Here is a 24,796-nt window from a genome sequence, read left to right as displayed (position 1 = left end):
GCATACTTGAGGTCACATGACCGCTTGCTTTTGCTGGTGACACCGGAGAACCCTGACAGTGTATGTTGGATTCAGAAGTCTGCAGTCACACAGAGTGACTGCAGATTTTCATCAGAACGCCGGACAACCCCTTTAAGGCTAGACATACTTTGGTATTTGATGTTCATACAAGAGTACGTAGTTATTTTTAGTTATGCATGTCAGTACCTGTGTAGTCCAGCTAAAGACAAGAATGATGAGAATACCCAGGAGAATTACCTTTAGGCCTCTGAAAAGTCTAATACAGTAATTTAGGCTGTAGATAATGTAACTGAAGCCTCCCATAGCCATATATATGCACATAGAATTGTACTGTAGTGATTTAAGGGTCCATTCACTGGAATTTTTCTTCATTTAAAACTGAGAAACTCCTTTCATTGCCACTGTTCTACTGATACTGGAACGGTTATTCTTTTTTTTTCTGTGCCCCATTGATCCAAAGTTTTGCTCCTGGTAATAAAGATGCAAGTTTTTCTTTGAAACAACTGGCATATACAACAAAGTTTTTCTGTAGGTGTTTGCTTTTTCCCGCTATGACTCACGTTTTTATCATTATACTATGGGGGTGCATTATACCCCTAAGGAGCTGCATTATACTATGGGAGAGCATTATAATATGGGAGTGCATTATACCCCTATGGGGCTGCATTATACCCCTATGGGGGAGCATTATATTACCCGATTAAATTTGCTCATCTCTAGTGGTAATATGTGATCTGGTCATAGTGTGGTGGTATTTGCCCTTGTATGTGGTTTTGTTCGTTCACTATGTGGTGGTAATATGTGATCTGGTCATAGTGTGGTGGTATTTGCCCTTGTATGTGGTTTTGTTCGTTCACTATGTGGTGGTAATATGTGGTCTGGTCATAGTGTGACGGTATTTGTTTCTTGTATGTGTTATTATTCGGCCACTTTGCGGTGGTAATATGTGGTCTGGTCATGGTGTGATGGTATTTGTTTCTTGTATGTGGTATTATTTGGCCACTTTGTGGTTGTAATATGCGGTCTGGTCATCGTGTGGCGGTATTTGTTCCTTGTATGTAGTATTATTCAGTCACTATGTGGTGGTAATATGTGGTCTGATCATCGTGTGATGGTATTTGTCCCTTTTGTGTGATATTATTAGTCATTTTAAAAATTGAAAAATAAATAAAAATATACCTAAAATTGTATTGGATACTTTAACAAATGTTTAATAAGTTACAGTAGAGTAGAGCCTTGCCAAAAGAGTCTACCTTGTTGTGGTGGTGGATTAAAAAATCTTTTGGCCAAAACAAAAGGCTGCTGGCTATATATGTGATCTGGTGATGGGAACTCTTAGTGTGTCTTAATGTGTGATTGGTGAGGATGTGGTGCAGAAGTGGAGTTTTTTCAAGAGAGGGCAGTGGGACTGTGGAAGTTTCAAGGTGTGGAGGTGAGGCTAGGGTGGAGCCTGGGAGGAGTTTCAAGGGGGCCCCGAAAATTCTGCCAGTATGGGGCCCCGAAATTCCAAGTGGCAGCCCTGTGCTTAGGCAAAGCTGTGTCTGCTAGCAGCAGCATCGAACAAAGTACAGTTCAGACCTACGATCTGTAGCACATTACCCTTTGTCAAGCAGGAGGCAGAGGATCAGTGTGTTCCTGAACAATCAAGTTGAGCATACCACTTTAAATAATTTTTGGCCACTGATGTCATTTGCCCTAAAAATATTGGCTGTACCAAATCTTTCTCTGTATACACTGTAAATACACGTTTTTGAACTTTTATTGGAAATTATACATTGCCTAGATATCCACCCTAACTAACCCTTAGATTAGGGTCACACGACTGTAGATTTTCTCATCTGAGAGAATTGGATCGATTATGCTAATGGAATTATGAAAAAACGCTGATCAGAATTTGATAAGAGTGTCAGCATAGTGTGATACCCTTCTCTCGGATGAGATAACCTTAGCACAGTGTGAGGAGAAGATGGAGAACAAAATTTCTCCATCTTTTCCATTGTGTGAGTCAGCGGAAATGAGAGTGTACTCAGATGTCACCCGAGTACAGTCTGATGTTTTCCACTCACCCATAGCCTTGAATGGGTGAGTGGCGTCCGACTTCAGAGATTTTGTCAGTGAAAAAACTCCTGCATCAGCACTGCCCCATTGAATAACATTTTTCGGAGTGCCATCTGATTGTAAATTGATAGCACTCATGCGATGGATTCGGCGGTGTGAGCGAGCCCTTACACTTACTACAGAATCGAATGTTATTGACAATGTAGCCAAACAGTGACCACAAACCGTTGGTGACCATAGACTATGGTAATTCAATTCCCAGGTACCAAAAACAGATTGGCCTATGTAATATGAGCAACTTTAGCTGCCCTTATTACTAGTTTTGCTTCTTCACCAGAAGGCAAACACATTTCTGTATGGATTTTGCCAGTTGTGAATGAGTGGTTTTGTCACGCTTGGTTTTCCATCTTATTCTCTGGGGTTTACAGCTCCACTATGGTAAACACTCTGTATTTGTACTATTTGACCCGAAGGCTTTAATTTTGCCTCAGGATTCAGACCATTAAACACTTTAAGCTCTTGACTAATCGTCTCCCTCCTTCTTTGACATCACCACTTATCAGTGTCTGAAGATATCCCTGACTCAAATTCAAAGTCACCTGGAGACAGGTAAGGGCTAATTAACCTTCCATATACAAAAGCGAGACAGGATGAATAACAGACTGTCCTCTGAGCTCCTTAGGTCTCTGTGTCCTTGGGTCACATAAATCATTGTGTGCAACAGAGATCACAGTATCCTTCAGCTCACCCAAGGAAGCAGCTGCCTCTCTCTCTGTCTCTGTTCTCCAGTCAAACCATTCACACATGCTTACTGCTTTAGAGAAGGTGGATAAAAGGTTATCTTCTACGGGAATGGGCAATACTAAAGTCCCAAGTGCCTATTGTCTATTTATCCCAAGAAAAAACTTCTATTTGCCTGAGAAAATACTATTGTTCTTAAAGGCCACAGAAATAATATTGTGATACATTTTCCTCCTTTTTGATAATCTAATCTAGTTCAGAAACACATTTGTTAATATCATTGATCCGTGGAGGAGAAGCGTTTTTTAAAAAATTTTATTCCATATCGAATCATACATATCTAAGTATCATAAGCAAGAACATGCAGTGATGTTTTATGCAATCAATCAATAACACTTGTGTCAGTTATTGCTATGCGCAAATGGTCATTTATCCAAAAATACACAGGCACCGGATTCAAATCTGACCTAGGGGCAACATTATGTAGCCAAACTATTTAATAAGCTGTGGTCTGCTGCTTAAAATGGTTGTCCGATCTTGAGCTACAAGTCTGCATTCACTATGTGTGACTGAAGACTTGTAAATCCTTACATCGCGTGCACTGCATACTGTGAGGATTTCCCAGTGCTGACACCTGGAGTGGCGGGCACGTGACGGCGAGTATGTCATTTGCATACATTTTGTCACATGCTGACTAGATGGACGCTGCCTTGCTCAATGCAAGTGTATTAAGCAAGGCTGGATAAAGTCTGGTCAGCATGTGGCCAGAAGTATTCATATCACATACTTGCAGTTATATGACTGCCCACTCCTGGCACCGGAGAATCCTCACAGCGCGCAGTATGTGCGATGTAAGGATTTTCAAATCTGCAATCACATGACTGCAGACTTGTAGCTTAAGGCTATGTGCACACACTGCAGATTGGTCTGCGGATTCTTATCTGCGGAACCGCAGGTAAAATGACCTGTGGTTTTACCTGCGGATTGGCCTGCGGTTTTTTGCCCTGCGGTTTGCCACCTGGACAATGGAATAGGTGGCAAACCGCAGCAGAATCCGCAGAAAGAATTGACATGTCAATTCTTTCTGCGGATTCAAAACCGCAGCTTTTCCGCAGTTAAAAATCCGCAGCATGTGCACAGCAGAATGTAAATCCCATAGGATAACATGATACTGTACACTGTCTGCAGAACTGCTGCAGTTCTGCTGCGGCCAAAACCACAGCAGAACCGCAGCAAAAACCGCAGCGTGTGCACATAGCCTAAGACTGGACGACCAATTTAAAAAGGATAGGTCACCAGGTCAAAAGTGGGCAGTTTTGCTTTTATTTTATTTATTCTGCTCCCCTGATTATTCCTTTTTTTAAATCCACCATACGGTTACAGAGGTATTTGCCTTTTTATCAAGTTGCTTATAAGATAATCATGCAGAGTAGCCTAGAGATGCCCAGGGAATCCTGTGAGCTACACCCCATCAGTAACAACCATAAAAATTAGCATTAAATAAAAAAAAAAAAGACTTTAAAACAAAACAAAAAAATAAAACACAACAAACTGGAATACTCAGGGGAGCAGCAGCAATATAATACAAGTAAAAACTGGCCACTTCTGAACTGGTGACAGGTCCTCTTTAAAGAGTTTCTCCAAAACTTAAAAGTGAATTTAATATTAATGGATAACTACGCATTTTAAAGAAAAAAACCCACAACTTTTCTAATCTACTTCAATTAAAAACTCCCTACTGTTCCGGCTCCACTCTAATTTCCTAACTATGCTTTTTTTTGGAATGTTTTTCATTTGAGTCTCCAACAGGCACATGGAGATGCTGTCACCACCCTGTGAGAGATGTCATCAGGGACGACTTTTTTAGGTGATGAGCTAGTCTATGCTATACTAGTTGTTGATATAGTGAGCATGCGCCAGTTGTCAGTTCAATGCATGCTCAATAAGTGCCCCTGTTTGCCGCTTTATTTACTTTCAATGTGCAATGACAGTGCCCTTCCCACCTGTTGGGTGACCCGGGACCAGGGGCTCCTTCCCTGTCCCTAACACTAGGGGGTGCACTAGCTTGCCCTGCTCCCCGAGATACTCTGATGTTGTGAGTTCATTTTCTCCCTTCAACTTTGATGTCTGATGAACTCCCTCTGCTGGTGAAGAGAGGTAGTGAAGTTGATTGGGATGGGAAGAACCTGTCATCTGAACAGGCGGAGTGTGATTGGACATCTGGAATTTCTGAGTGGATATAAGGAAGCCGACGCCCTGCAGGGTTTGCTGGTGATCCTTTCTGCTCTGAGCTCTGGCATCCAGTTTTAGTTCCTGTCTACTAAAAGCTAAGTTTTTGCCCTGCTATTTTTCCATGAGATTTTGTCTGGTTTCCTTAGTGTTTGTATTCAGCCAGTCCTGTTTGGGACTGGCTGAATTCCATTTTTGTCTCTGATCAGTTGATCTCTTTGCTCTGTTTTCAGAATATACCTGAGTGCTGATATAGTGATTTTGAAGTCTAGCGACTTCAGGGCCTTTTTTCCTATCAGACGGTTGGGACATTTTTGTAGGGTTTTTTGCGGATTGCAGCCAGCATCTTTTCTGTCCTGTCCTATCTAGTTAGTTGAGCCCTATCGTTTGCTCAGCCTGTCCTTCTGTCTGTGTTTGCGTTTTCATCTCTTTTTCACCGACAATACATGTTGGGGGCTGTCTATTGCTTTGGGGTCTGCTCTGGGGCAGTTTAGATTTCCCCTTTCTTTCTTTAGGCTTATGTAGTTCTCCGGCTGTGACGAGGGGTCTAGGGCACCGTAGGAACCCCCTACGGCTACTGTTAGTTGTGGTGAATAGGATCAGGGGTCTGCAATCCGATAGCTACCAACCTCTCCGGTTTTCTGGACTTAGCTTGTATTTTTGTTTTCTCCTCCGGTGACTCATTCATAACAGAATCACCAGCCATACCGCAGATTCTAGGGTATTCAATAGCAGGAAAGAATTGTAAAAAAAAAAAAAAAGTGTCAGAATTTTTTTTTTGTGTATATTTTTTTCTCTATTTCTCTGAGGCCGTAGGAGGAATTTTTTCTCAGTGAAGATTAAGCAATTGTCTGATCGTGTGGAGCAGCTTACTGCTGAAGTGCGGGGAATTTCCGCCTATCTTGCTCATTCACATGCTGCTGAACCAAAGATCCCTACTCCTGATGTGTTTTTTGGGGATCGGTCTAAATTTCTGAATTTTAAGAATTGTAAATTATTTTTTGCCTTGAAGCCTAACTCATCGGGGAGCTCCGCGCAGCAGGTTAAAATTGTCATCTCTTTGCTGCGCGGCGATCCCCAGGATTGGGCGTTTTCTTTGAAACCTGATGATCCTATTCTGACTGATGTGAACGCATTTTTTCAGGCCTTGGGGTTGTTGTATGATGAACCTAATGCTATTGATCAGGCTGAAAAGGCCCTGTTGGCATTGAGCCAGGGTCAGGATTCTGCAGCGTTGTACTGTCAAAAATTCCGAAAGTGGGCGGTCCTTACTACCTGGAATGATGGTGCCTTGGCAGCTCTCTTTCGGAAGGGTTTGTCAGAAACCGTAAAGGATACTATGGTGGGATTTCCTGTTCCCTCTGGTCTTGAGGATTCTATGTCATTAGCCATTCAGGTTGATCGGTGTTGGCGTGAACGCAAAACTGTACGACAGGTGTTGCCACCTGTTGAACAAATCTCTGAACCTATGCAATGTAATAGAGTTTTGTCTAGGGGCAACGTCAGGAGTTCAGAAGGCGTTATAAGCTGTGTTTTTTCTGTGGAGATGCCTCTCATATGATTTCTGTCTGCCCTAAACGAGAGAAACGTTTTGCACACACATTTGCTGTGGGTGGTGTTCAACCTAAGTTTCTTCTGGCAATTACTCTGATCTGCTCCCTGTCCACATTTTCCGCTAAGGCTTTTGTGGATTCGGGAGCAGCTCTGAACCTGATGGACTTGGATTTTGCTAAACGTTGCGGGTTTCCTATGACACCTCTGCGGGCGCCTATCCCTTTGAGGGGTATTGATGCTACTCCTTTGGCGAAGAATAAACCTCAGTTTTGGACCCAGGTGGTAATGCGGGTCGCCCCAGACCATCAAGAAAATTGCAGATTTTTGGTGTTGCATAATTTGCATGATACCATCGTTCTGGGGTTTCCCTGGTTACAAATCCATAATCCAGTTTTGGATTGGAAATCTGTGTCTGTGGTGAGTTGGGGTTGTCGTTGTGCCCTTAGTGACGCTCCTGTTTTCTCCACCTCTCCCCAGTCGCATGATGTTCCTGACTATTTGGCTGATTTTTATGATGTGTTTAGTGAGAGCAAGTCTGCGTCTTTGCCTCCTCATAGGAGTTATGACTGTGCAATTGAGCTGAGCCCTGGGTGTAAATTTCCCAAGGGTCGACTTTTCAATTTATCTGTACCCGAGCACGAGGCTATGCGATCCTATATTAAGGAGTCGTTGGAGAAGGGTCATATCAGACCATCCTCTTCACCCTTAGGTGCTGTTTTTTTTTTGTGGCCAAGAAAGATGGTTCATTAAGGCCTTGTATTGACTATCGTTCCCTCAACAAAATTACTGTTAAATATCAGTATCCGTTACCCCTGATTTCTGATCTATTCTCCAGAGTTAAAGGTGCTTGCTGGTTTACTAAGCTTGACCTCAGGGGGGCGTATAATCTTATTCGCATTAAGCAGGGGGATGAATGGAAGACGGCATTTAATACTCCGGAGGGACATTTTGAGTACCTGGTGATGCCTTTTGGGCTCACTAATGCCCCTTCTGTCTTCCAGTGCTTCATGAATGATATTTTCCGAGATTTTGTGGATAAATTTTTGATCATCTATCTGGATGATATTTTGATCTTTTCCAAGGATTGGGACTATGATGTGGAACATGTTCGGACTGTGTTCCGGATTTTGAGGGAGAATTCCCTGTATGTCAAGGGATCGAAATGCCTTTTTGGTGTACAGAGGATTTCATTTTTGGGATTTATTTTGTCTCCGTCAACTATTGAAATGGACCCGGCCAAGGTACAGGCCATTTATGATTGGGTTCAGCCCACTTCTTTGAAGGCCCTCCAGAAGTTTTTGGGTTTTGCTAATTTTTATCGTAAATTTATAGCTAATTTTTCTGGTATTGCCAAACCATTGACTGATTTGACTAAGAAGGGTGCTGATGTGCTGAATTGGTCTCCAGAGGCTGTTTCTTCCTTTCAGGAGCTGAAGCGAAGGTTCACTTCTGCCCCGGTTTTGCGGCAACCTGATGTCTCACTCCCGTTTCAGGTAGAGGTGGACGCTTCTGAGATTGGTGCAGGAGCTGTTTTGTCCCAAAAAGATCCTGTAACATCTAAAATGAATCCCTGTGCTTTCTTTTCCCGAAAGTTCTCCCCATCCGAACGTAACTATGAGGTGGGGAATCGGGAACTGTTAGCCATGAAATGGGCATTTGAGGAGTGGAGACATTGGTTGGAGGGAGCTAAACCTCAAGTCGTGGTCCTTACTGACCACAAGAATTTGATTTACCTGGAGTTGGCCAAACGCTTGAATCCTAGACAGGCTAGGTGGGCCTTGTTTTTCACACGTTTTGATTTTGTGGTCTCTTTTCTTCCGGGCACTAAGAATGTCAAGGCAGACGCCCTCTCTAGGAGTTTCTTTGCTGATTCTCCTATTGTGACCAAGCCTGCTACCATCTTAGGTGAGGGGGTAGTTCTTTCTGCCATCTCACCTGATTTGAGACGTGCTCTGGAAGAGTTTCAGGAGGACAAACCTGAGCGTTGTCCCATTGGAAAATTGTATGTTCCTGACCAGTGGAGAAAGAGAGTGATGTCTGAGGTTCATTGCTCCACATTGGCTGGTCATCCAGGTATTTTTGGTACTAGAGATTTGGTGAGTCGGTCTTTTTGGTGGCCCGCCTTGTCTCGTGATGTCAGGAATTTTGTGCAGTCCTGTGGGACTTGCTCCCGGTCTAAACCTTGTTCTCGCTCTAGTGGGTTGTTGATGCCCAGGAGGCCATGGACCCATATTTCAATGGATTTTATCTCTGATATGCCTGTCTCTCAGAGAATGACTGTTATTTGGGTGATTTGTGATAGATTCTCTAAGATGGTCCATCTTGTACCACTCCCTAAGTTGCCATCTTCCTCAGAGTTGGTGCCCTTGTTTTTGCAACAGGTGGTTCGCTTGCACGGGATTCCTGAGAACATTGTATCTGACAGAGGAGTTCAGTTTGTTTCTAGATTTTTGAGGACTTTCTGTTCCAAGCTGGGAATTCAGTTGTCCTTCTCCTCTGCGTTTCACCCTCAGACCAATGGGCAGACGGAGAGAACAAACCAGACTTTGGAGTCGTATTTGAGATGTTTTATTTCTGCTGATCAGGATGATTGGGTTTCATTTTTGCCCTTGGCCGAATTTGCTTTAAATAATAGAGCTAGTTCTGCCACTTTGATGTCACCTTTTTTTTTGTAACTTTGGGTTTCATCCTCGATTCTCTTCAGGGCAGGTGGAGTCTTCTGCCTGCCCAGGTGTTGACACTGTGGTGGAGAGAATGCACCAGATCTGGGACCAAGTGGTGGATAAGTTGTCTCTCTCCCAGGAAAAGGCCCAGCGGTTTTCCAACCGGCATAGGACCATTGGTCCCCGGTTTAAGGTGGGTGATATGGTTTGGTTGTCATCAAAGAATATCTCTATGAAGGTGGCTTCTCCAAAATTTAAACCTAGATTTATTGGACCTTACAAGATTTTGGAGATTCTTAATCCGGTCTCTTTTCGATTGGCTCTTCCTGTTACATTCAAGATCCATAATGTGTTTCATAAGTCTCTGTTAAAGAGGTTTGTTGAGCCAGTAGTTCCTGTGGTGGCACCTCCTGACCCTGTATTGGTTGAAGGTAATGTGGAATATGAGGTTGAGAAGATACTGGATTCTCGTCTGGTTAGACGGAGACTCCAGTATTTGGTTAAATGGAAGGGTTATGGCCAGGAGGATAATTCTTGGGTCCCTGCATCCGATATTCATGCCGAAAGATTGGTTCGTGCTTTTCATCGGGCCCATCCTGATCGCCCTGGTGGCGTGGATGAGGGTTCGGTGACCCCTCCTCAAGGGGGAGGTACTGTTGTGAGTTCATTTTCCCCTTCACCTTTGATGTCTGATGAACTCCCTCTGCTGGTGAAGAGAGGTAGTGAGGTTGATTGGGATGGGAAGAACCTGTCATCTGAACAGGCGGAGTGTGATAGGACATCTGGAATTTCTGAGTGGATATAAGGCAGCCGACGCCCTGCAGGGTTTGCTGGTGATCCTTTCTGCTCTGAGCACTGGCATCCAGTTTTAGTTCCTGTCTACTAAAAGCTAAGTTTTTGCCCTGCTATTATTCCATGAGATTTTGTCTGGTTTCCTTAGTGTTTGTATTCAGCCAGTCCTGTTTGGGACTGGCTGAATTCCATTTTTGTCTCTGATCAGTTGATCTCTTTGCTCTGTTTTCAGAATATACCTGAGTGCTGATATAGTGATTTTGAAGTCTAGCGACTTCAGGGCCTTTTTTCCTATCAGACGGTTGGGACATTTTTGTAGGGTTTTTTGCGGATTGCAGCCAGCATCTTTTCTGTCCTGTCCTATCTAGTTAGTTGAGCCCCATCGTTTGCTCAGCCTGTCTTTCTGTCTGTGTTTGTGTTTTCATCTGTTTTTCACCGACAATACATGTTGGGGGCTGTCTATTGCTTTGGGGTCTGCTCTGGGGCAGTTTAGATTTCCCCTTTCTTTCTTTAGGCTTATGTAGTTCTCCGGCTGTGACGAGGGGTCTAAGGCACCGTAGGAACCCCCCTCGGCTACTGTTAGTTATGAATAGGATCAGGGGGTCTGCAATCCGATAGCTACCAACCTCTCCGGTTTTCTGGACTTAGCTTGTATTTTTGTTTTCTCCTCCTCCGGTGACTCATTCATAATACTCCGACATTGCCTTATCTCCTAAGTTAACCCTCCGACTGTTCTCTTCCCTTACCCAGGGAAGAGGGGTGCTACTGTGCACCGTAGTACACCAACCCGACAAACCAGGCAACACAGGCAAGGGTTAACAGAAAACTCCAGGAACACAAAATATTCACTCACATGTAACAGAGGAATGCATCGGGGTGTAAAGGTAGGGGAATAAACCAAAACAGAGAAGGATAACGAATTACCATGCATACAAACCAAACAACGGTTGCTAATAACTCCTTCAACTCTCCCTCTCATATGTACTCCTCTCACACTGTTAGCCATGCAGCAAATGCTAGCTCTGACAAGGATTAGTAACAGAGCCCATATTATAAAGGGAAAAGGAGAGGCTAACAGAGCACAGCTGTGAGCACAGAGATTTCCAACATGGCTGATTAACCCCTGTTCTGCCAGAAAAAATAAACATTTAAAATGAAGAAGTGCTTCTTCTCAGCGCCAGAGTAGGAGAATCGGACTCTGTGGTCTTCTGGCTCCACTGTCATGGCAACCCCGTGACAGGAACTCTCTTGCTGGCTCATGACTTGTCTTTATAGCTGGAAGGAAAGTGCACAGTCAGGGCACAATGAAAGTAACAGAGCAGTGAGCGCATACTGAGCATGTGTCGGAATTGACAACCAGCACATGCTCAGTATAGCAGAGACTAGTACAGAAAACACTAGCTCACCCCATAAAAAAACATCCCTGAAGATGTCTCATTCAGGGTGGAGACTGTAGCTAAGGCAGTGACTGCAGCCCCAGCTGCCTGATGACGTCTCATTTAAGAATCAGCAGTACACAACACGTCATCAGAAAAAAAAATCACAGATAGGAAGTTAGAGTAGAAAGGGAACAGTAGGGAATTTTTAATTCAAGTACACTAGTAATGTGCTTATTTTTTTTGGGGGGGGGTCAAATAATTATAAAGTATTGTTAAATTCACTTTTGGGTTTCAGGCAACCCCGTTAAGGCAGCTTTACGTGGAAAAATATGCTAAGTAGATCCTATCATACTAGCTTCCCGAAACAGGAACATGGATTACACAGACTTATGTCAGACTGCCATTTGCCTAGTTACAGTATACCAATTACAGTCATCTATAAGTAATGTTTTTTTCTAAATTGGCTGACTATTTTATTTACAAATGTAGATGTCTACAAATTGTTTATAAATGACTGATTGCATTCTGTATAAATGCCAAGAGTATCACAGGATGGATAGGACAATTTATGTGCATACTGATGGCCAGCTGCAGTGAAAGCAGGTGTTATTTGCAAACACTATATAAGTGCTGAGGATAATAATAATAATAAATTTTATTTTTATAGCGCCGACATATTCCGCAGCACTTTACATTTCAGAGGGGATTTGTACAGACAATAGACATTACAGCATAACAATAATCACATACAGTAGATTATAACAAATACCAAGAGGAGTGAGGGCCCTGCTCGCAAGCTTACAGTCTATGAGGAAAGAGGTAGACACGAAAGGTGGGTGGTAACAGTTGCCCTGATTGTATGGACCAGCCATAATGTTAAGTGTGTAACAGTACAGACACAGAGGGCTAATGGATGCATAAAGCATGTGGGAACATGATGCTGGGAACCTGGTTATGGTAAAACTTTTGGCTCTGCCACACAGGGATAGGTTAAGTTAATGTGTTGAGGCGATAGGCCAGTCTGAATAAATGCGTTTTCAGGACACGCTTAAAATTGTGGGGATTGGGGACTAATCGTATTGACCTGGGAAGTGCATTCCAAAGAATTGGCGCGGCACGTGTAAAGTCTTGGAGACGGGAGTGGGAGGTTCTGACTATTGAGGATACTAACCTCAGGTCATCAGCAGAACGGAGGGCGCGGGTAGGGTGGTATACTGAAACAAGGGAGGAGATGTAGGGTGGTGCTGAGCCATGGAGGGCTTTGTGGGTGAGGGTAATAAGTTTATACTGAATTCTGGAGTGGATGGGTAGCCAGTGTAATGACTGGCACAAGGTAGAGGCATCGGTGTAACGATTGGTGAGGAATATGATCCTGGCTGCAGCATTCAAGACAGATTGGAGAGGGGAGAGTTTTGTAAGAGGGAGACCGATTAGAAGAGAGTTACAATAGTCGAGACGAGAATGAATAAGAGAAACAGTAAGAGTTTTTGCAGAGTCAAAAGTAAGAAAAGGTCGAATTCTAGAAATGTTTTTGAGGTGCAGATGACAAGAGAGATATTTTGGAAGCGCCATAACTGTTAGTTATTGCCATTTCCAGCACAGATGTTTCTTATTTTAGATGTATATTGTTTGTGAGACAGGATTTAAAGGAACACCCCTGGAAAAGCTTGTACATTATGTATGGCCAGTACAGTGCATCACACAAGGATTCTTTCCTTGGTGCATACTAGACGTAATCATGTCAGATTCTTCGATATTGTGACTCAACCCAAAGCTATAACTATAACTGCTGTGAGGCAGTGAGGGGGATCATATGCGAGGTTTGATATGTGTCCCCCAGGATGCGGACGGAGTCCTATTAAACCAGCTGGAGTGCCTTGTGTTCACAGCAGGACACCTGTGAGTCACAGGTCAAAATAAAAGAAAGAGTGGATTGGGTAGTTTGATAGGAAAACCTGTTAAGGGCTTTTATTTTTAGAGGGATTTGCAGGTTTGGTAGTGGGGTGAATCCTTCTCTCCAGCCCGGGTTTGTAAGTGGCTCTATGGCCACAATTCCATTTAAATCTGTCAGTTTTTGCTTTGGGAGTGTCAGTGTTGGAGTTTGCAAGTTGCAGAGAAGGTGGCTCTGTGCAACCCAGGACTGTGTGGAGCTAATACAGTGCCAGGGAACTTGAGGTGGCTGAGGCACCCAAAAGAAACGGCGGTGTCATTGTCCACGGCAACGGGTTTTGAGTTCTAGACTGTGTTTATGGAAACTCAGCTGCGATCCGGAGGACAGCACTCCTATGTGTGAGTTTTTGGACAATAAAAGATATTTGCTTTGAACTTTCCTGTGGTTCCTGCCTATCTGTTGCACTGCACCTACCCCGCTGCACTACACTGCACAAAAAGTGCTGCATTTTTTTTTTCATTTGAAGCTTGATATTCTGCAATATTAAAAAATATGTACTTCTCAAAATCAATTTTCTTTACATAGTTACCATATCTCCATTTGTCTGTTCTTGCTAATCTTCAGTGACTAAGAGGTCTACTAAGGCACATTTACCTTTTAAGAAGGATCAATTACCAGATTTCACAATACAACCTGCATATGTTATTAAATACCGTAGATATCTTATACCTGATGATGATGGTTCACTTACATTGAAAATCCATGACAAAATGGTTGTACAAGCCTTTTTGCAGGTTTTCCGTCCTGACTTTTAAATGAGCGTTTTATGAGTCCAGACTTATTAGATGCTCATCTTAGTATCAGGATTATACACTTATTCTGATATGAATTTTCAAAGAAAGTAGCCTTATTAGCCATACAAGATCTATTTAGTAATGTATTCAGTTTGTATTTTGCGATGCACCTGACCCGATCCATTAGACTTTCTTGTGCTCCATGTCAGGCTTTGCAAGTAGCCCGGTGTGCTCTCATATGTTGTACTTCCTAGGCCTTTATTTAAGCTTCCCAAGATATACACCTGTATCTTGGTATTGTATTAAGACTTTCTAGTAACTCTTTTAATTGGTCTGTACACAGTTCCTGTCCACAGACTCCAAACATCTCCTGGATGCCTGTGGTTCTCAGTCCCTGAGATATTTGTCTGCAGCTTCCAGTAACCCTACAGCCTATCAGTGGTTTTCATAACTTCACTTGTCTCTAGCGTCCAATATTCTGCTACCTGTTAATGTTCTTCAGGACTTGTCTGTGACCTCCAGTAACACCGCTACCTGTCAGAGGCCTTTAGGACTTCATGTGTTTGTCTGCATCCTCCAGTAAGCATGCTATTTGTCAGTGGTCTAAAAGACCCATTTTATATTTTGTTTATCTCTATGTGTCTGCTTGAGGCTTCCAAGACGTCTTCTGTCCACTTGCGACTCCCAGGACCCCTTTAAGACTTTCAGTTTGACTCTGTGTCTGCCTGCAGCTTCCAGAACATCTCTTGTCTGCTTATGGCTTCCAGGACCCTTGTAAGGCTTTTAATTTCCCTCTATGTGTCTGCTTGCAGCTTCCTGGATGTCTCCTGTCCGTTTACAGCTTCTAGGACCCTTTAAAACTTTTAAGGTACCGTTACATTTAGCGATGCACCAGCTATCCCGACAACGATACGACCCGGTCAGGATCACTGGTGCATCGCTAAATGGTCGCTAGTGAGCTGCCAAACAGGCAGATCTCACCAGCGATGTAGCAGCGGTCGGCGGTCGTTACTTACCTGTCAGACGGCAGCTCTGATGACAACTTCCTCCCGCGTCCATGAATCGCTCGTTGGCGCCAGCAGGAAGCCGACGACGAGAAATGGACCAGGACGATCTCGCGCAATCAGCGATATCCAGAGGGGAGCTGGTTCGGAGGTAAGTGTAACATGTAACGAAATCGTTAGCGATATCGCTGTTGCGCCACAAAATCGGTGACGCTTTAGCGATATCGCTAGTGATCTCGCTATGTGTGAAGGTGAAGGGGCTTTAGTTTACCTCCATTAACTCTGCTAGCAGTTTCTTGCATACAACGCTTGCCTGCTGCACCAACGCTAGGATCTTGGGTTTAGAGGATCTATGATTCTATGACCTCACCTAATGTGTCTGCTTTCTGTAACAAGTTTCCAGATAATGTTGCAGATAGAGCACAAACAAATCGAAGAAGCCCAACTGTTATAATCTAAAATTGTGTAACCCAGCATAATATCTACATTCCTGGTAATAGAGAGTGAAGGGGTTAATACCAGCAATCCTGGTGGTCTAGGGCACTAAGGGGGTTAATTAATGATCTTCCTGATCACTGAGGCAGGAGCCAGGGAGTCTGACAGGCACAGGTTCTCCCAGTGCAAGTGGAGTTTTTAAGCTGCACAACCACAGCTTAGCAGGAACAATAGTCTATTGCCTTGCCTACTTTAGTTAATCAGTTTTAGGTGTGTGCTCTTTGGCGTGGGTTAAGAACTAATTTTTCTAAAGAACTAATTTTTGTAAACTGCTGTTTCATCAAGGTTTTGGTTTAAGTTTTAATTTACATGAAAACCTTTCGTAAACTCCATCTTTTCAAACTTCTTAGAGAATAATGAAGAAAAGCAATAAGTCCTTAGTGGTGCCATAGTGGTATGCAATTCCAAAATTATTTATGCCATGGAGTGTACAGATAAACAGTGCATACATTAACTGGAGAGAACCGCATATTTACTGAACAGAGTGTCTAGTGAGTGACTTAGATTATATAATACAAACCACTCTGCACACATAGACCAAATATTGCACACATAGTGCCACATTATGTCAATTAAAGCCATACTGTCCCCACATGGTGCCATAGAGTGCCTAGGGCTCCAGATTGTCCATGCTTTGGTCTGATATATGCATATAGTGCAGTACCGTGCTCACATGGTGCTCTACTCGGCTTGTACATAGTCTAAAAGTTCCCACATATTGAAAGACTGTGTCTAAATACTTCCATACTGTGTCCAAAAAATAGTGTCAATTTTTCTCAGTGATCCAACCAAACATCTCATTGTTTCTGGACCAAAAAATTGTTCTTGGGTGGCATGGTGGCTCAGTAGCTAGCACTGTTGCTTTGCAGCACTGGAATCATATCCCACCAAGGACAACACCTGCAAGGAGTTTGTATGTTCTCCCCGTGTTTGAGTGTCTTTCCTCCGGGTTCTTCGGTTTCATCCCACATTCCGAAGACATACTGACAGGGAATTTAGATTGTGAGCCCCAATGGGGACAGCAATGATCATGTCCGTTAAATGGCGTTATATAAGCAAGTAAAATAAAATATTCTACATTACTGTACAGTATAAAAGACTTTTGCTAATAATGTGGTGTTGACAGCACTTTGTTGACTAGGCTGAATAAGAGAGAGTACATCCAGAAAGCAAAAATACAGCTGGACATTTTGGATCTCTGGACACCTAATGGTCTGTGTGACATCTCAAAGAGTTATAATGAGTGCTATATTGGGTGTCAAACCTCTTCATCAAGATTTAGCTAAGAAACTGTTGAACCAAATTTTGAACAACTTGACAGAAGAGGGTATCCCAATGATTTAGATGTACAGTGGGTACTGAAAGTATTCAGACCCCTTTAAATTTTTCACTTTGTTTCATTGCAGCCATTTTGGTAAATTCAAAAAAGTTCATTTTTTTCTCATTAATGTACACTCTGCACCCCATCTTGACTGAAAAAAAAACAAATGTAGAAATTTTTGCAAATTTAATAAGAAAGAAAAAGTGAAATATCACATGGTCATACAGTAAGTATTCAGACCCTTTGCTCAGTATTGAGTAGAAGCACCCTTTTAAGTTAGTACAGCCATGAGTCTTCTTGGGAATGATGCAAGTTTTTCACACCTGGATTTGGGGATCCTCTGCCATTCTTCATTGCAGATCCTCTCCAGTTCCGTCAGGTTGGATTGTGAACATTGGTGGACAGCCAGGACAGCCATTTTCAGGTCTCTAAAGAGATGCTCAATTGGGTTTAGGTCAGGGCTCTGGCTGGGTCAGTCAAGAATGGTCACAGAGTTGTTCTGAAGCCACTCCTTTGTTATTTTAGCTGTGTGCTTAGGGTCATTGTCTTGTTGAAAGGTGAACCTCCGGCCAAGTCTGAGGTTCAGCGCACTCTGGAAGAGGTTTTAATCCAGGATATCTCTGTACTTGGCTGTATTGATGTTTCCTTCAATTGCAACCAGTTGTCCTGTCCCTGCAGCTGAAAAGCACCCCCATAGCATGATGCTGCCACCACCATGTTTCACTGTTGGGATTGTATTGGGCAGGTGATGAGCAGTGCCTGGTTTTCTCCACACAAACGGCTTAGCATTATCACCAAAAAGTTTTACCTTCATCTCATCAGACCAGAGAATCTTATTTCTCATAGTCTGGGAGTCCTTCATGTGTTTTTTTCCAAACTATGTGAGGGCTTTCATATGTCTTGTACTGAGGAGAGGCTTCTGTCGGGCTACTCTGCCATAAAGGCCCAACTGGTGGAGGGCTGCAGTGATAGTTGACTTTGTGGAAACTTCTCCCATCTCCCTACTGCATCTGTGGAGCTCAGCCACAGTGATCTTGGGGTTCTTCTTTACCTCTCTCACCAAGGCTATTCTCCCATGATTGCTCAGTGTGGCTTGACGGCCAGGTCTAGGAAGATTTCTGGTGGTCCCAAATGTCTTCCATTTAAGGATTATGGAGGCCACTGTGCTCTTAGGAACCTTGAGTACTGCAGAAATTCTTTTGTAACCTTGGCCAGATCTGTGCCTTGCCACAATTCTGTCTCTGAGCTCCTTGGCCAGTTCCTTTGACCTCATGATTCTCATTTGGTGTGACATGCACTGTGAGGTCTTATATAGACAGATGTGTGCCTTTCCAAATCAAGTCCTATCCGTTTAAGCACAGCTGGACTCCAATCAAGGAGTAGAACCATCTCAAGGAGGATCACAAGGAAATGGACAGCATTTGACTTAAATATGAGTGTCTGAGTAAATGGTCTGAATACTTACAGTATGACCATGTGATATTTCAGTTTTTCTTTAATAAATTTCCAAAAATTTCTACATTTCTGTTGGAAAAATATTCAGGATTGAGAGTCCTCAGTAGTTGATACCTTTTAATGGCTAACTGAAAAGATGGTAACACATTGCAAGCTTTCGAGACTACTCAGGTCTCTTCATCAGGCTAGACTAATACAAAATCTGAAGTCACATATTTATGCACAATACAGCCTAGAAAAAATGCAATAGATAAGACAAGTGACGTGAAGCAGAACTATCAATATGGGAGTGGGAGAAACATAAATATAAACATTGGACCAGTTCATAGATAAGGAGTCCGGATGTTTTATGGTCCTCTGATTGGGGTCTAGTTCTGTGTTGTGATGCCCCCACAAGGTTTTAAAAGGAAATTCCTTAATTGATGTAAAAAGACATAAATCCATGCGACACATTCATTCCAGCAGTGAGAGTGTCAAAGGTCGTCATAAATTTGTACTCCCAAACTCGTCTCTCTCTCTGAGACTTGAAGTTACCTTTCAATACCAGTAATTTCATATCCACGTTGCTGTGATCACGGATACAGAAATGTTTTGCCACAGGTAGATCCATTCTTTTTTCTCTTATTGTGTGACGATGAGCATTCATCCTTGTTCTAAGCTTTTGCCCTGTCTCCCCCACATACAGACTCCCAGTTGGACATTTAGTACAAATAATTAAGTACACCACATTAGATGTAATGCAGGTGAAAGTACCTGGGATCTTGTAGTCCTGATGTGAGTTGGGGATCTTTATCTTGTCCGTGGTCATTATAAATGGACAGGTTTTACATTTTTTCTGGTTGCAAGGAAAGGTTCCTGCAGCTGTTGGAGAGGACAGGGAGCTTCTGACAATGATGCTTCTTAAATTTGGGGGCTGCCTAAAACACAGCAGTGGGGGGTCTGGAAAAATGGATTTTAATCGGGCATCTTTTTGTAGTAAAGGTTGTAATTTCCGTGCAGCTCCCCTTAGCACCTCAAGATTTGGGTTGTAGGTGACTACTAGAGGCACTCGGTTATTTCTTTCCTTAGCTTTGTAATGTAGCAGGTGATTCCTTGACAATCTGGTGGCTCTTGTAATTTGGTTTTCAATTGTTCTTGGATGGTAACCCTGATTCAAAAAGGTCTTTTTGAGGCGACAAAGGATAGAGACAAACACCTTGGTCGCCTCAAAAAGACCTTTTTGAATCAGGATTACCATCCAAGAACAATTGAAAACCAAATTACAAGAGCCACCAGATTGTCAAGGAATCACCTGCTACATTACAAAGCTAAAGAAGAAAATAACCGAGTGCCTCTAGTAGTCACCTACAACCCAAATCTGGAGGTGCTAAGGGGAGCTGCACGGAAATTACAACCTTTACTACAAAAAGATGCCCGATTAAAATCCATTTTTCCAGACCCCCCCACTGCTGTGTTTTAGGCAGCCCCCAAATTTAAGAAGCATCATTGTCAGAAGCTCCCTGTCCTCTCCAACAGCTGCAGGAACCTTTCCTTGCAACCAGAAAATATGTAAAACCTGTCCATTTATAATGACCACGGACAAGATAAAGATCCCCAACTTACATCAGGACTACAAGATCCCAGGTACTTTCACCTGCATTACATCTAATGTGGTGTACTTAATTATTTGTACTAAATGTCCAACTGGGGGTCTGTATGTGGGGGAGACAGGGCAAAAGCTTAGAACAAGGATGAATGCTCATCAGTACAAATTTATGACGACCTTTGACACTCTCACTGCTGGAATGAATGTGTCGCATGGATTTATGTCTTTTTACATCAATTAAGGAATTTCCTTTTAAAACCTTGTGGGGGCATCACAACACAGAACTAGACCCCAATCAGAGGACCATAAAAGATCCGGACTCCTTATCTATGAACTGGTCTAATGTTTATATTTATGTTTCTCCCTCTCCCATATTGATAGTTCTGCTTCACGTCACATGTCTTATCTATTGCATTTTTTCTAGGCTGTATTGTGCATAAATATGTGACTTCAGATTTTGTATTAGTCTAGCCTGATGAAGAGACCTGAGTAGTCTGGAAAGCTTGCAATGTGTTACCATCTTTTCAGTTAGCCATTAAAAGGTATCAACTACTGAGGACTCTCAATCCTGAATATTTTTCTATCTACTGGCTAACACGGTACAAAGATATACATCTTTCCTGTATCATACATTTCTGTTGGTTTTTTTCAGTCAAGATGGGGTGCACAATATACATTAATGAGAAAAAAAATGAACTTTTTTGAATTTACCAAATGGCTGCAATGAAACAAAGAGTGAAAAATTTAAAGGGGTCTGAATACTTTCCGCACCCACTGTACATGTACTGTTTTTTTCCATGGAAGAGTAAATACTGCCAACAATTGTTTACTACATCGCATCCACATTGCCCATCAGAAAGTCTTATTCATTATCTTTGCAATTGGTATACTTGGTCAGTTCACTTCTAGGTAAATACACAGTCTGTCCTAAACATTGGTTTAGTCAACAATACATTTCTCTCCAGTGAGTCAGTACTTTAACAACAACAACAACGACGACAGTACAACATTCACCATTGAATGCCTCTATTTTAGGGCTCATACTCGCTTGGGAGAGACTCAAACGATTCTTGTGTGAGTCTCACATGAAAACCTGGCACTGCCACCGGCACTTGGACCGGTGCCGTGCAGCTGCGTAGAAATACATGTAGCCGCACGCTCCGGTCCGAGTGCCGGCAGGTTTTCATGTGAGAGACTCGCACAAGAATCGTGCGAGTCTCTCGCAAGTGAGTATGAGCCCTTAGTTTTCTTGTTTATTCTTCCATAGACCAGAAAGTCATAAAAATTCTAGCTTTGTTCGTAGCTCTTTTTTAATATTCGAACTGTACCCTTTAATATGCTACTATGTCCCTCTCTCCTCCATCAGCCACTGCCTGCACTGAGCTTTCAATCTGTGCAATGTTTTTAGATCCTGTTTATACAGAGGATAAACATTTCAAAAGATCGGAAATAACTCCGAACAAGAATGCAAATTCCATCTGTGCAAGCTCTCCTTTGGCTCCTGTTGCTGCCACCAAATTCTACTTTCTAGGCAGCAATACAGATGTCACTGTAGAAGACGTGCAGGCGGTGACGTAGCAGTCTTAGGTACTGCTACATTGCACTTCAATTGAGATCTATACTCTTTGTTCTGGCCATGAGTCCAGCCCATTCAATCAGTTGTGGCTCCTCCTAATGCTACTTCTTTACCTAGTAGACTTCATATGCATAAAAGATGCCATTCTTTGCCCTACACACCACCTTGGCATACATAGCCACATTGTGAGACAATGTAATGTAGCAGAGATACACCACTACCCAACTGCTACTGTGTGAGCATGAAACAATCTCCTGTATTCTTTAGGTATAGGATAATACATCATACAAGTAATTAGCTGGCTTGGTGAATGAGACAATTGTATACAGTCTTTCCAGCATTTTCATCACATGACTAAGTTTCAATTTAAATCCCCATGAAAGCAAAAGGGTTTACAGCTGAAAAAATGGTTTCTGTACCAGCAAAAATCTGTTATTACATACACAGCCCTTAACCTTCATATGTAAAAAAAAAAAAAAACAAAGAAAAAAAAACAAAAAAAAAAAAATCCACCAGCCTGCAGATTCCAAATCCCAGGCAGCTGACAGCACAGAAACACGACATCCCTTATACAAACAGGGTCCTCCACAGTCATCCTGTGGCTGTCACACTCATCCAATCAGATAATCATCACCTTTACACTGCTAAAGGCCTGCAGCACATTCTTCCCAGGTGGGAACATGTGCAGGACAATCTTATACATATCTGTTATTATTTCTTAGTAATGGTTCATAATCTCCAAAGTGCCGATGAGGAGCACCCCAAGCATGCCAGCATTGGCACCTCCTTAGCATTGCTGGCTATACACTGTATGACTAGGTATACTTTGCTCCTAATTGATCTTAGTGGTGCAATTTTATAAAATGTAGCACTCCCAAATCTGCTAACTAATAATGCCTATGCCATCCTTTCTGGTAAATTTACTAACGATGCCCACGCCATCCTTTCTGGTAAATTTACTAACAATGCCCACGCCACCCTTTCTGGCTAATTTACTAACAATGCCCATGCGATCCTTTCTGGCTAATTTACTAACAATGCCCATGCCATCCTTTCTGGCTAATTTACTAACAATGCCCATGCCATCCTTTCTGGCTAATTTACTAACAATGCCCACGCCATCCTTTCTGGCTAATTTACTAACAATGCCCATGCGATCCTTTCTGGCTAATTTACTAACAATGCCCATGCCATCCTTTCTGGCTAATTTACTAACAATGCCCATGCCATCCTTTCTGGCTAATTTACTAACAATGCCCACGCCATCCTTTCTGGCTCATTTACTAACAATGCCCACGCCATCCTTTCTGGCTTATTTACTAACAATGCCCACGCCATCCTTTCTGGCTAATTTACTAACAATGCCCACGCCATCCTTTCTGGCTCATTTACTAACAATGCCCATGCCATCCTTTCTGGTTCACTTACTAACAATGCCCATGTGATCCTTTCTGGCTCATTTACTAACAATGCCCATGCCATCCTTTCTGGCTCATTTACTAACAATGCCCATGCCATCCTTTCTGGCTCATTTACTAACAATGCCCATGCCATCCTTTCTGGCTCATTTACTAACAATGCCCATGCCACCCTTTCTGGCTCATTTACTAACAATGCCCCCATGCCATCCATTCTGGTTAATTTCATACAACCATGAAGTGCGCCTGAGGTGCCACCTTACACAACACTTGTGTTATATTTGTCCTCTGGTAAGACATTGACTAGAATAATTTAGAAACAACTCTATATCTGAGGTCTAAGATACCAAGATACAAGCTGCTATTAAAATTAAGAACACCAAGTACAAGAAGACAACGCATGCAAATAAACTGCTGGCTCAGCACATAGCACCATGTGTGAACTCATCCTACAGAACAGAACCGTGCAATGTATTCAGATATTGGGCACATGTTAAGAAATACTATAAGAAACACTTGTGAACATATCTTCTGTGTCTGGAGCTCACCTGGCTATTATGCTTGGAGTTCTTCTGAGGTAAAGTTGCTGTTTGTGCCCCTAGTAGGCATAGGGCAGATAGGATGAGGAGGAGATGCATCCTCAGGGCAGGACACAGGTTGACAGGAGAGGTAGTGCTACTGTCTGGGCTGCAAACCCTTTGTTCTTTCTTTGTCTCTTCTTCTTTCTGTGCCTCCTCTCCTCTATGTGAATGTGTTGGAGGAGCTGCCTGGTGCCTGTGTCAGTGAGCAGAGGATCCCTGCTGGGGATTTATACTCCTCTGTGCCTTTTGTTCTCTCTCTTCACTTTTATGGCCTGAAGTGACACATCTGAACAGCATCACGTGCTAAATGTTTGGGAAGGAGAGACACAGAGGGGTTGACTAAGGAGAGGGGTTCACTGAAGAGGAGGAGGGAGACTTTAATCTCCTTCCCATAAACAAAAAAAATGAAGAAAGAAGTCTAAGGACTTTACTGAAAGTTTACACTGTGGTGTGTTACTGTAATGTGGGGCTTCACATACATAACAAACACAAAGCGAGAGCTACAAATACATTTTGAACTTGTCAAACAATTTCCAGTTATGGAATTTATGTCACTTGGTGCTACATAAAGTTCTCATAAGCTACTGATTGATGTACCCCACTGAATCAATGTATTGGGAACTGCCAGAAACTCAATTTAAGCCAAGTAAAAAAAAAAACTTAATAAGATTGTATGACTAATTTTATTGTTTCCCAACAAGATTAGATGTAGTAGAATGGCCACAATGCTACTCATTTTTCCTAGATCTATTCACTAAGCTAACTTTAGATTTCTCCCCCAATGTCTATGGAATACATATGACCAGCTTTATATATATAAGATTGGTTGGCCACATTAGGGAAGCACTTGCTGATCCTGGGTCTAGTCATTCAGAATGTTGGGAACCCACACTTTAGCCGTGAACAAGCCAAGAACAAGCCATTCTTAGTGGACATGACACAGTCAACATATTTGTTCAAAGTTTCTCTCCGCTCTTTCTAGGACCAATTTTTTTGGAACAAGTATACAAATTCCATCAGGGCAAGCTCTTCTTTAGCTCCTGTTGCTGCCAACAAATTGTCTACTGGCGTTCTACTTTCTAGGCAGCAATACAGATGTCACTGTAGAAGACTTGCAGGCGGTGACACAGCAGTCTAAGGCTGTGTGCACACTATGCAGATTTGCTGCGGTTCCGCAGCGGATTTTACCGCGCAGAAACGCTGCATATCCGCATTGTGATGTACAGTAGCCTTAAAATC

The 24,796-nt window shown here is 42.6% G+C and overlaps 1 protein-coding gene across 1 annotated transcript in view; it reads right to left on the bottom strand.

The window, feature by feature from the left end:
• MMP11 (matrix metallopeptidase 11) overlaps positions 1–23,760 on the bottom strand; it is a 58,839-nt gene extending 35,079 nt beyond the window's left edge. Inside the window, exon 1 of the mRNA XM_073559163.1 lies at positions 23,525–23,760. Coding sequence (XP_073415264.1) covers positions 23,525–23,614 — 90 coding nt within the window. The 5' untranslated portion in view covers positions 23,615–23,760. The remainder of the gene's footprint in view (positions 1–23,524) is intronic.
• Positions 23,761–24,796: the final 1,036 nt, after the last annotated feature.

This window comes from Dendrobates tinctorius, unplaced genomic scaffold (genome assembly GCF_039654945.1).
Source record: "Dendrobates tinctorius isolate UK_male_01 unplaced genomic scaffold, ASM3965494v1 ptg000265l, whole genome shotgun sequence".
NCBI classification, from domain to species: domain Eukaryota; kingdom Metazoa; phylum Chordata; class Amphibia; order Anura; family Dendrobatidae; genus Dendrobates; species Dendrobates tinctorius.
This window is presented reverse-complemented; position numbering and strand designations above follow the sequence as displayed.